This window comes from Lepidochelys olivacea, assembly GCF_965140295.1.
Source record: "Lepidochelys olivacea isolate rLepOli2 genome assembly, chromosome: 17".
In the NCBI taxonomy this organism is placed as follows: Eukaryota; Metazoa; Chordata; order Testudines; family Cheloniidae; genus Lepidochelys; species Lepidochelys olivacea.
Window position 1 is genome coordinate 2,718,083 of NC_140427.1, and position 13,404 is coordinate 2,731,486.

Consider the following 13,404-nt stretch of genomic DNA (forward strand, 5'->3'; position numbering starts at 1 on the left):
TGTACACCAATCCCCCTCACATGGTCTGATTTCCAGATAATCTGCTGCCAAAGAGCTCTTTAAGAATTTTTGCGTCACTTTTAGTCAAATAAACTTTATGTTTCACCAGGGCTGCAGCTCAATTGTCCTCCTAGAGGTGGGTAGCTACATTTGTATGTTCTGATCAGTTCAGGAGAGCAGGATCCAGCTAAGACAGGCAGGCTGAAGGTGAGGAGACGCTCACTGTTAAGGCATAATTTTCATGTCTCTGATTACAGCTATAAATAAGGGGATGGTGGTGACAAGAAGATGACAAACAGGGTTAATGATCAGTGAATTAGAAGTGCACAGGTGGGTCTATACGATAAAAAGGTATACTATAAAAAAAGAACTGAGGTCCTAGTTCTAGAATAGAATGGAGAAAGGATGGTTCTTAGACTTCCTTGTTACTGATTACTTACATTATTTTAATGCAGAAATATAAATGGGGGGTGATTTTGTTATAAAATGTGAGGCACAAGTTTTTGAAAAGTGTTTTTCTACTTTAATCAAGACAAGTCACTTCCTCTGTCTCTCCCACACGTCAAAAAACCTCCAAAACAAAGGCTTTTTCTCCAAGGTACTTCAGTCCAGAGAAAGTCATTGTACAGTCTCAAACTTTACATTGTGTTTATAGAAGATGGAAAAAGCATAAATCAGTGAGTATGTCCCAGTTTGTATGAAGATTTGAAAAAGAAAGCAGAAAATCGTAAGGGGGGAAAGAATAGCAAATTTTTAGAAGGAACAACAAAACAGCTGATATAAGTGGCAGTTTGAAAAGATCTGTTCTGAGTAGTTCAGTAATAACAGAAACTCTGACAACAAACAAGCCTAGGGCTATAATTACTGCTTCCCTTCCTCTGACTGCTGGTCCAGGTCCCCTTTTCCGCAGCAGTGACTATTGGCACCATCTCAAGGACAGTTGTGGTAATGCAACACTGTTAATAAGAAAAGGAGTACTTGTGGCACCTTAGAGACTAACCAATTTATTTGAGCATGAGCTTTCGTGAGCTACAGCTCACTTCATCGGATGCATACTGTGGAAACTGCAGTAGACATTATATACACACAGAGACCATGAAACAATACCTCCTCCCACCCCACTGTCCTTACTGGTAAAGGACAGTGGGGTGGGAGGAGGTATTGTTTCATGGTCTCTGTGTGTATATAATGTCTTCTGCAGTTTCCACAGTATGCATCCGATGAAGTGAGCTGTAGCTCACGAAAGCTCATGCTCAAATAAATTGGTTAGTCTCTAAGGTGCCACAAGTACTCCTTTTCTTTTTGCGAATACAGACTAACACGGCTGTTAACGCTCTGAAAACTGTTAATAAGAGATACCTGAACCCAAATCCTTGCTTTTTCCTGGTAATTCTGTGTGAACATGCTGTAAAAAAGTGTTTTATCAGTTTTTAAACTTGTTGCCTTCTAATTTCTCTACAGCTTTCTTGTTTTTCTATTACTGGCCAGGGTAAATAGCAATGTCTAGCTGGTTTCCTCTTTTACATCACTTTGTCATGTCCCCCTCATACTCTTCTTTCCAAATTAATAGTCCTAGATGTTCTCTGGAGAAAGGGGAGACAAGCACATTTCCCATTCTGCTCCCAGCACTCTATCCCATCCCCAGGATTCTGAGAGGCTGAAGGCTCATTGTGTCTCACTCACTACATCTTACTTGAGATCTAAGCGGAGTATTTGTATGTATAAAGGGTCTGTTTGCAGACTTAAATCTAGCATTTCAGGGATTATTTTGTTCATGAAAAGAATCCATTCCTTCACTCTCAACCAGAATTCCCAGGTCTCTAATACCAGAATCCTGGAATAGATTTTCCAGGAACTCTGAGTCTACTCTTTCACTGAAAACAGGATCTTTCATCACCGTTTTTGGAGTTTTTTTCCCCTCACTGGTAGAAATATATAAGAATCTGCATGACGTGTCTTTTTAAAAAAATGTTATTTGTTGCTGTATCTCCACTTTACTGTGCTCAGAGCAGACTTTTGCCATGGTTTCTGAACTATTACTGAACACAGTTTGTCTCAGTCTACACTGGTAGTTAAAACTGTGTTCAGCTGCACACACTGAGGACACTCAATGTCAGCAACTGGTAATATATAGACAAAGCTTGAAGGTACACAGAGTGTATTGAGAACATATAGAGAGCATTAACAATTACTTAGCTTGGCTTTTTTGTTCACTTATGGGTTTTTTCCACCCTTTCACTGCAGTATATGTATTTTATTTGTTCTGTAAAGTACCTAAAACACTTTGTGGATACTGTATAAATAATAATAATTGCATCCCAAAAACTGATTATTAATTTATTCATGGACTTTTCTATATCACTCATCACTATATTATCTGACCACTTCACCAATATTAATGACTTTATTTTCAGAACCCCAGAGAAGTGAAAGGATGATATTATTCCTATTTTACAAAAGGACAACTAAGGCACAAAAAAGATTAGGGTCATAAGGCTCAGCTAATGTTGGGTGCCTGATCTGAGATGACATGGGTATGATTTTTCAGAGTACTTAGCATTTTGTAGCAGGTGATGTGTTCAAAGCAGAGTCCCATTGAGTTCAGCTGCGGCAGTGAGTTCAGGTGAAAGCATAATGATTGTCTGATTTTACCCACATAGCTGCTGCTGGGGCATTTGATACACTGGACAAGGTACACCACACGTTGTGTAGGACCCGGGGATCTTGAGAGGTGTGTTGTGGAGCATACTGCTCATCGTAGCAGTGGAGATAACAGCAGCAGGTTTTGCATATGTTGATATTCTGGCAGTAAGAGTGCCCTGTAAGAGTGTCAGTCAGAGGGCTGCCTGGGTACTCTTTTTTGTGTCACTCAGGAAGCATGTGGAAGATCTGTGGGGTGGGTTTGAAGTAAATTAAGCTAAACTGAATTAAGGCAACTTTAATTCTGAATGAGTGTTCACACAAGGGTTCAGGGCAGTTTAACGAATCCATTTTAAATTCACATATTTAATTAATTCAGTTTAAATTTCCTGAGTGTTCCTGTGTAGACAAACCTTTGGTCTTGCTGTCTACCCCCTAGTCTCCTTGTCCCCATATATTCCCTCCACTCCTGTCCACTCCACCCAGGTCCAGCTGTTGCCCCATCTATATCTGAGTCCGGCAGCTGCCTCCTCCACACTGCCTAGATGCTGCCAAGGGACCATTGGAAGCACAGGAAAAACAATATCCTTGTTTTCAGTTCTGATGCCTGGTGCCACAGCAATGGGGAATTAGCAGTTTCACGGAACGTCCCATTCAGCCCCTGGAGCACTGAACTGGAGCATGCTAAGCACAAATGGAATCTCAGAAGAGTTTAGCTGCCAAACTCTAAGAAGTCTCTTCTGAGTGTGTGCAAACAGATTTTTTCAAAGGCTTATAACTTGGCCAAGTTTGGTTGGATTTTCAAGGGAAAAGCAAAAAACACATGCCTTGGACCAGGGAGACTCCCTACCATATTTCAAGTCTTTACTCCAAAAGCATGGGGGAGTCTAAAGCTTTCCAGCAAAAAAGTTGTAAGAAACAAATATTTAACATGGGCAAAACAAATTTTTTCACAAATCAACTTCCCAGAAATGGCTGAACCATTTTATTGGAACCTTTAAAAAAAAAAAAAAAGAAAGAAAAGAAAGTCTAAGGCAGACACCCTACATTGAAAATTTCAACCTGAACAGGATGATTAGTTGGGAACTCTATGAGTTTTATCTTGTAGCATTTTCCTGAAGCATAGGCTTCCCACCAGAAGAGGGGGATATAACCTTAAGTTACCTGCCCTGGGCCCAAGTAGAGCCTACACCAGAACTTGTAACTGATCTTAGAAGGAAGTTGCAGGTCCCAGTCTGGTGTTTAGAACACCTTCCTTGAGTGCAAAATTAAACGGTCATTGCTGCAACAAGATACCATAGGGAAACAGAATATGAAGTTCAATCTCAGTTCTAGTCCAGCAGGACATGGGTGCAAATCACATTTACATTATGCGTGGGAAGAAAATGTACATAGGTAGGTGGCTTTGCAAGAACCCTGGATGAAAAATTCAGGACCTGCTTAGGTGTGAGGCATGTCCTGCCCTCCCCACATAGCAGGGCATTGTTGTAACATGTTGTAGGCAGGGACCTTCTGTGAACTATCACATGGAAAAGTGTTATGGTTATAGTCATAAAAGTTAGAGAAGGAATGCACCTCACCATCAGCCATTCCATGTGAAATTCAAAGATCTTTCTCTCCATGTGCAAACCATATATCAGGGATACAACTAAGCTAGATAAGGAGAGAACTCTGAGATGTTTGGCTTCTCTCCCCCTCCAGCCTCAACATTCTGTTACCAACTGGTTATGAATGTTTCCTTGTAATCTGGATTTACAGTCCCTTACAGACAAAGTTTCTCTTGCCCTAAAATTGTACATTGAGCAGGCCAGATTTATTCATAGATTTGTATTCCATTAATTGAAATGCAGAGTTTTAATCCTAATCCTCTCTTCTCTGATCCAGCCGCTAAAAACTGACTTGAGAAAAACAAAATGTTCCTCATTTAAACTGTCCCATCAAACCAGACTGAAGAAGTGCTAGGCCCATACCTGGCACACCAACTCGCTCCATGCCACAAATATATTTCTGTGCATGTGAGAAGAGACTGAGGTTCTTTTGGGACCATGAGCACTCTCAAGCTGTTCATGACACCAGAATCTGTTTTTTATAACGTATCTTGAGGCTTATCAATGTTTTCTCTGGCTGGCTCCATTCTTAATTCTAACACTGAAGGTTGCCATTCACATCACCACCTTTTGCTTTAGGACAAAGGGGCAGCATGGTCTGGTAAATTGATGATGAACCTCTGACCCAGGAACTACCAAACTGCAGTCATTTCATCACTCTGCACCTCAGCTCTCCCATCTGTAAAATTAGGGACACCTGAAGTGATGCAGGACACTCCAATTAAGAATTTAAAAAAAACATTGAACTTTCTTAATTCTTTAATAATTTGCATCTAAAAATGACCAGGTTTCTGTTGGATTAGACTTAAAGATGAGGGACAATTGCCTACTTATGTTAGCAGCAAATAGATCATTAAAGTCAGATACAAATATAAAAAACACTGGAGGGAGGGTTGGAATCAATTTTCTTCAGTTTTGCTGTTGTTGTGGAAGTTCCATGTATGCTGCAATGCCCTAAACTCTTGCCTCAGGAGAGCACACTTAATCATTTATTATTTGATGGCACCCAAAAGAACACTCTATTTTGCTAGAGATACAGGGCCCACTGTCCCCAGAGATTAGTAGGGACATTTTACATCTACTACACTATCACCAGGAGCTGGTAGAGGGGAATCTATTTATACATACGAATTTTAACCACCATTTCAGATGTTGCAATTTAAAAAAAAAAAAAAGACAAAATGTCAGTGTTGTTTAATAGTCAACAAATCACCAATAGCTAAGGGGGCTGATCTGTTTTATTAGATAAAAATGGCCATTGACAGAGCACTACAACAAAGAGCACTGCATAAGAACATATAGAGAAAAAACAGGAGCATGCAACTCCTGGTTGCTGTCAGTGGCAGAAAACGGGAATCCGACTATTGAAAATTCCTGTGACAATTCAAGAAACTCGACACACAGCATCCTAGTAGTCTCCCTGTTGGCCTCAAAGTACAGTAAAGGTATGGCTACACTTCACACTAGAGTGGTAATTGTCAGCTGCAGGAGACATTCCCATGCTAGCTGCGATCAAGCTTGAAAGCTAAGAACGAGTGTAACCAGTGCTTAATTTGTTTGGCAGTTCGTAGACCCGGCACCTCTGGGCTTGCTGCATCAGCTATGAATGTAAAACTATTGCTTGAGCCACAGCACCTCTTTTATTACAAATTAAGCGCTGGTGTAACACTGCTGTGACTGGGTATCTGTGCTGAGTAGACACCCAGTGGTTTGGAGGGGTTCATACTCCAGGAGGCAAGCCCCTCCCCCCACAGCTACCCTCCTTTTTAGTGCACTAGCTGGATCAGACCTAACATGGGCATCTCCTTGAGCTAGAAATTACACTGCCATCTTGAAGCAGACATACCCTTACACACATTGGTATAGCCTACTGAAAGTTGTTGATTTAACAACCCTTGGAGTGATCAAAGTAGAGGGAAGAACTGGAATATATTTCTCTCCCCTATCCCCCTACAAAGATTTTAGGGCAGCAGCGAGTGTAGATAGAATACTGCTTCTGCCAGACTGGCTTCATTTTACATGGCCTGTTTGAACCATCAGAATGTTCTGTGCTTTTTGAAACGGGGGGGGGAAGAACCCAAGCTATTGTATAAACTGTACTAGGAAACATATGGGCAAGGACAGCAGAGATAAGCTCACACCGGACAATAGTTAAAAATATTCCAAATTAAACAAAAATGGGCTTGAACACAGTTTAAGCTTGTCAAACTCACACAGAGCTGGCATAGGCAAAAAATGCTCTTCACTGTATCTCAAAAGAGGTTAACTCCTTTTGATGGCTATAATCGAGTGGTAAACATGCAACATCAAAAGCAAAAAACTTTAAGTGACTAGGATATTGAACTTTAAGAAAAAGCCCATGAGCCTTAGCATACTTCAGAACCACATTCAACCAAGAAAATTGCTTACTTGCCACAGTTAAGGTAGTTTGTGTGTGTGTACATTAGTGCTTTTTTGTATGGGTGGGGTTTGGACAAGCACATATGAATGTGCTTTATAAACATGAAGCAAAACAGAGACCACCTCCTGTCTGCTGTGTAATGCAGCTTTCCACAGATTTTTGTAGAAATCAAGGACAATCCATTTTTCCAGAGGTAATCCCAGAGGAAATCCAAGGATTGGGTGTTTGAAATCTGGGAACACATGCACTGGAATGCTTATATACTAGCTTCAAATTTCTGTTGGTGACTAATACTATCAGAAGGAAAGGTGCAAGCAATTCTGTTTACAGCTAAGTCTTTTGCTGGTCTTTACACCATGAATTTTTAATGAGCCTTACTTGAGGTGAAAAAATATTTTGATGGAAGTATGTCAGTAACAGAAGCTGAATTTGGAACCCCAAGAATCCCATTTGTTGCTTGTACTTAGGTTAGTAGGACTGTTCTTTTCTGTCAATATTCTCTTCACTTTGTCCAACCCCACCTTTCTCCCTGCCCCTGCATGGAGTGAGTAAGGACTCCATGCAGAACAGCACAAGCCATTGTCACAGAGGTCATGGTATGCAGTTTAACAGCTTGGGCTTGATTTGATCCACGCATTTACATTGTGCTCATCACCGTGGTATTTAAGTGCCTGTAGTGTGAATGTCTTCTCCCATGCTGTGTACAGATGGAGAGCCTTTATGTCAACTATGGAGAAGATAAAGCAACATGGCTTGTTGAGCTGCTAGTGTTTTGGCTCCCCAAGAGTTGTTTACGGGTCATTAACATCTTTCCCATCCAATGAAGTTACATGTAGCTAATTTATAAAAGAACACAGCTATACCCATAACTCCAGAAAGTTTTTTTTATTCAAAAGCTTCAGAGCACCATCTAGTTGAAGATGTCCAAATAAAATGCAGTAATTAAAAACCCAGTTTTACTAGAGCACCATATTCTTTAACTTTGCCTGGGATCATATTTATTATGGTTGTCCTTGCTAATCCTACAGGAAAGTTATTTTTCAGTGAGTACAGATTAACACACACCAGAATCAGTCTGTCATACTTGGGTAGGGAAGAGCAGGAAGCAAGTCAGACTAAGTACATTTGGTAAAAGGCTCAATGCTGCTGGAATAGGAAACCATTCCAGAAAAATTACTAGAAGAAAATAGAACCATCTCTGTACACCTACCTCCTTAAGACCAACTCCTATTATGCAGAAAACCAAAAATGTGAATAGCTCTCTAGAAACAAAATGAAGCCAATACTGAATCTGGACACTTATAGTACAAATAAAAACATGAGACTAATTATAAACATTTTGCTGTACTTTTCTTAATATCACTCAGCTAATTAGCCTAAAATTTGGCCATCTACAACCCTCTCCCCTGTGGAAAGCACTGGTCAAAACAGTTTGACAGAGTTATGTTCATTATTAAAAAGATAAAAATCCAAACTGCCATTAAAAGCAATTCTACAGTATCATGAGGAGGTGGGTAAATTTTGTGCGCGCGCATAGAGTAGCCTGACAGCTTTTTTATTCAGCCATTCAGTAAAGCGCTATTTCCCAAAGAGATCCCTAGCATACATTTAAAGATTGTAAATGCTGCATGCTTGGTCTTATCATTTGGCTATGGCTTCCAGTCTCTGGGATTCTCTATCACATCTACTTCTGGTTGACCATTAGGAGGCAAGTACTGTGCAGTTCACTTGGCTAATGCACCCATGGGGTCCCATGCCGGCAAGACAATGGGTTCCTGCTGCATCACTGCTAAGATGTCTTCTGGCACATGCTTCTTATCCACCACCACTTCATACACATACTCAGAAAACCAGTCATCAGACATGAGCAGGTAACCTGGAGATAAAAAACAAAGTAGGTTACTAACAAAGAGGCATGGATCTTATGCAAAATTGTATCATGTCCAACAACTTCATACTGTCAAACAGGATAATCATATTTCCACAGCAACTTTCATGACAGTCTTGGAGACTTCAATTTTCTGTTCCTTTAGTTATTCTGAACTATCTGGTTAAATAGATTTTAGCTATGACAGAGACTTGGATCAACAAGCCTAAATAGGAAGAAAGTTTGACTAGAGTGTCTTGGACAGGAAATCCTGAAAACAGTTTTGCAAATACAGGCATCTTAGTGCAAGGAAGAGACTGAGCCAGAACAAAAGGATTTCTAATCTGGGCAACAAACAGCAGTCCTGGGGCATAGATCATCCTTACACAGAAGGCAGTGGAGGCTCATTTTATAATCGCTCAGTCATATGTTGCTGTTCTAATGGACATCAAGAATATACTAAATACATTCCTGATTGTTTAGGCTAAACTTCAGACTGTTTTATCCATGCTTATTAACCACTCCAGTTTTCTGGACAAGAAAGCCCAGATCTCAGTTTCAGGAGATGGAGAGAATGTGTGCGTCCATATTCGATGCTAATTTCTTCCCTCAAACACAAAGCCACTGAGACACCCTCTGGCTGAAATAAATCTTGAGGATAAACTGCACCTCATTTTTACACCCTTCCCTCTTTATGAGGCTCTGGCTGGGAATCTTAATGCAAGATCCTTCTACCTGTATAAAGAAGAAAATCCTACATCTAAAAACATCTTTGCTTTCAGCATTATCCTGCTCTCTGAAACAAATCATTTAAGACATTACACACCACCCCATTCCAGGGAACTCAGCATGAATTGAGAATGTGCGCCGTCAGGGAGAGGGAGGCTATATTTGATAGAAGACAGATGAAGCTTTGTGTAATAAAGTTTCTCATGTCCCTACAATTATCACCACACAATCAAATGAAACAAGAAAATGCCCAAAGAATATGGACAATAAGTGCATCTATCTACACCATCTTGTTTCTAAAGCAAGAGATCAGATTGAATTCCCATAAATTAAAAAGCCTATCAATTGTAATGCGAGCTAGAAGCTGGTTTGGTGGTACTGCCAAGGGAAGCTGCCTTGATTGTTCTTTCTTCAGGATATGAGTTCTTGGGACACAAAAAACCTCACTCCTGACAGCCAACAAGTAATTGCACTCTGTGAGGATAATGAACTCCCTGCCTCTGTGGCTGTTGACATTCTGCATGTTGGAGCTGGACTGTACTGATTGGGATCACAGCGTCCGAACAAGGAGGAAGTGCCAAGTAAAACTTCAGAACATGTGAACAGGGATGGTCACTGTTGCTTGAGAAGGCCTGTAGCCAGGGTCACAGAGAAAGCCATAATTTTCTTCATTAAATGGAATTATTCCCATGCCTCAAGGGAAACAATATACATATCCTGACCTGCACATCCTGTCCAAACAGAACCCAAGGCTCTGCATTCCAGCTAAGTGGGATAAGCAGAGGATAGTGAGTTTTTATTGTATTTCAGGGCAGAAACCAGCAGTGAAGCCCCCCTAGGCCCATCCACCTATCAGTCTAGTGTTTCTACTCTAGCCATGTCTGTTTAGAGAGAACAGAGGTTCTGGCATAGTATCTTTGTGTTCTGACAAGAGGCTCACCAGGGCCTAACAGATGACTGCCCAATAAGTACGGTATGACATTTAGTTCTCAGGTACCACCCTAGCACAAAGCTGCTCCATGTTTCCCACTTCTTCCCCCAAGAAAAGCTGAATGAAGGGATCATTTTATTAGGAAGAGCCAACCAAGGAAGGTTGGTCCAGTGGTTTGGGCACTAGACTCAGAAGACCCAGGCAAAAGTCCCTGCTTTGCCAGACACCCACTTTCACACAGGAAAAGCCACTTAGCCTCTCTGTGCCTCAGATCCCCATCTGTACAATGGGACAGCCATATTTCACAGGAGTGGGAGGATAAAAAAGGTTCTGAGGTGCTCAGACACTACAGTCAAGTTCCTAGGATAGAGAAAGAATGAGACTGTAGTAAAGATGCTAGGAACAAAAGCAGGAGGAGCGCGCCAAAAGGGATGACAAACTAACAACAGTTTACATGGCTGCCAGCTGAAGACTTACAGTAAGAAAGGCTTCTCTTTGTGCCAAAGTAGACAGAGACCCCTGTCGAACAGATGGGATAACATGATTCAATGTTCATTCAGCGTTCACCTTTGGAGACCATCTCCTTGGTTTTAAAAAAGAGGTCTGATTGGAGATGCTGGGTTCAGACTTAGGTAACACTGTACTGATACAAAGAGCGAGCAGAGTTAAACTCATCTGCAAGGCTGATAAAGTGACCAATAAAACGTAGCATAGAAAGTTTTGCTGGAAGGAAATTTGTCTTATCTCAAACAAAAAACAAAACCCCATACAATATTTGGCAGGAACTGCATTTGTTCCTTGAGAAAAACTAAAGAGATTCCAAGAAAACAAGAGCATTACAAGAGAATCATATCATTAGGGAATATTTAGGAGAGGTGAGGTTCACTGTTCCACGGGCTCACTGTCCCCCACTACAAGCCCCCTAGTGATGGTTCTGCTCTCTGGACACAGGCAGACAATAGTGTTTAAATTGCTCCCCACTTTCAGCAGCTACATAATGTGAAGGCTCCTCTTTTTGGTCCAGCCTTCACTTCCAGGATTAAGCAAGTCTAGGAAGACTGGTGGCTGTTGGGTACCCCACCACACAAGCTGTGTAAAGGGATCCAACTGGATAATATGGGTCCAAAGGAAAGGGTGTATATGGGGGAATGCCAGTAGTTTCTATATCCCACTATAACTTTAGCCTCCTCATGACCTGAAAGACTAATCTCTGCTGTACTGTTTCAAGTGGTACCCTTTGACATCCTGCTCAAGAAACAGTGAAGTTTGGGCCTGTTTTTATCCCAAACCTCCAACTGGGTCTCAAATGTTACGTGCCAAGTGTAATGTAATTCTTGGACTCTTCCCTAGTGATGGACACTGGTGCTCTGTATTGGGTTTATCCATGCACAGCTTTAAAGGAACATGCTGTGAGAAGGTGCTGCCCAAATCCTTCCTGAGAAAGACACAAGGCTTTCTGCCAGGCTCACTCAGCCGTCTAGCAAGTGTGCTGGGGTATCAGAGTTCAAATCCCAAGCTCCCTGGGCCAGCAGGGGCTGAAGCTGAAAAGGCAGAGATGGGGATGAAGCACCATGCCTAATGCCACTCAAGTAACCACTTGTAGTCAATGCCCAAGGAAGAGCTGATAGGCTCTAAAGGAATATGTCTAGTTGCTCTCAGATAAAAGGAAGCTTGTTGTGACCCACAGATGAGAAAACTGTTCTAGGGTTTACCACCCCAAAATGTTTCCTTGAACCAAAGAAACAGCTCAAACCAGCTAGGTCTGATGGAACATTTTAAAGTATAAGGAAATTTCCCAGACAACTCCCTGACCTAAAAAAAACACACAGGCAATAAGCAAGACTCTAAAGAAAGGTAGCATCTTATGAAACAGCAGATGAATGACAGTAACCCATCCCTAAGGATGTTGTGTTCACGTGTTGTGTGCACACATCCATGTCAGGAACATGGAAACAGATTTACATCCCCTGTACAAAACAGTGCAACACTTTACAGTAAGACAACTCATTTTGGAATTCTAATGGAATAGTTGAGCTCCTATAAAATACACATAGAAGAACTCATTGATCAAAATGAGTTCATGTTTGTAATAAAGTGACATTTGAGGCAGTAACTAGGTGTTGCTGCTTATAAAAAAAGCAGCTTAAGCTGCCATGCTGGCAGACTACAAGCTCCAGAGAGTAAATCTTGAGCAACGTGAGTGATCTGGTTAGCTTTCAGCTTGTTATTTTTAAAGTCTAAAAGTCTGAAGTGCTATACGTTGTCATCTTATGTAGTTACAACAGTTTATTGTTTGGTTGACTTTGGATTTTAGTATGGTTGTGAAGGAAACAAACGGAGAGCCAGGAATAGCAGAGGCTCTTCCTACACGGACCTGTCCAGGTACCACAGTCCTCCCCGGTAGCTCCCACCAATGTTGCAGCCTGGTGTCCATTTTCACAGCTCTGCCAACGCACTTTACATTTTAAGTGCGGAAGGGTTACAGTTATACTCCTCATGAGTAATGGCTGCCTTTTGAACTTAAATGGGTCTATCCTACATCAAGGTTTTGAAATAAGGACGTATGCCCTCTAAGCACTCAGACCAATTAAATTTCACTTCAAAGCCACAAACTTTCTGGCTAGGCAGAAGGCAAGTGCAAAGTTGCTAATAACTGACCTGAATGTGAGCACCATTAACTTTACAGAAGCCTTTTCCCTTACACTGTTCTAGGAGCATTGTCCCCAAAGAAAGCCTATACTCAGCATGTTCAACTTTACACGATGTCTTTACACCACACTTTGGGACAGAAATGACTCATTACCCTAACAAAGGAGCTAAGTCCCAATGAATTCCATGCTAAGTATTTGTAAAAGGAGGACAAGTGGGGACATTTGTTTTTTCCTAGCAGCATTCCTCCACAACCAGATTAATGGCACCCAACATAAGCCAAGTACCTAGAGCATAAAACAAATTCTCATTAAGAACAACTGGGTGCCATTCACTAGACCCTACACTTTCAAGATATGGTCAGAATCCAGGCCAATACAACAGACATTGACCTTGAACGCAACCTGTATCTTGTTAATGAGCATGTGCTAGGACATAAGCATACAAAAAACCACACACTATGGAAAGTAATGCTTGCTAATCGAATACTAGATCTATTAGTTTGTGCATGGGAAGGAAGCTAGAGGTTCAATATTAACTTCAGTGTTGAGTCTCTTTACATGACACAATATTCCCAAGT

At 41.2% G+C, this 13,404-nt stretch overlaps 1 protein-coding gene across 2 annotated transcripts in view; it reads right to left on the reverse strand.

Moving 5' to 3' along the window:
• Positions 1–7,518: 7,518 nt before the first annotated feature.
• BLMH (bleomycin hydrolase) overlaps positions 7,519–13,404 on the reverse strand; it is a 31,777-nt gene continuing 25,891 nt past the window's right edge. For both annotated transcript variants that reach the window (XM_084650909.1, XM_084650908.1), the window contains exon 12: positions 7,519–8,524. In XM_084650909.1, coding sequence (XP_084507035.1) covers positions 8,373–8,524 — 152 coding nt within the window. In that variant the 3' untranslated portion in view covers positions 7,519–8,372. The remainder of the gene's footprint in view (positions 8,525–13,404) is intronic.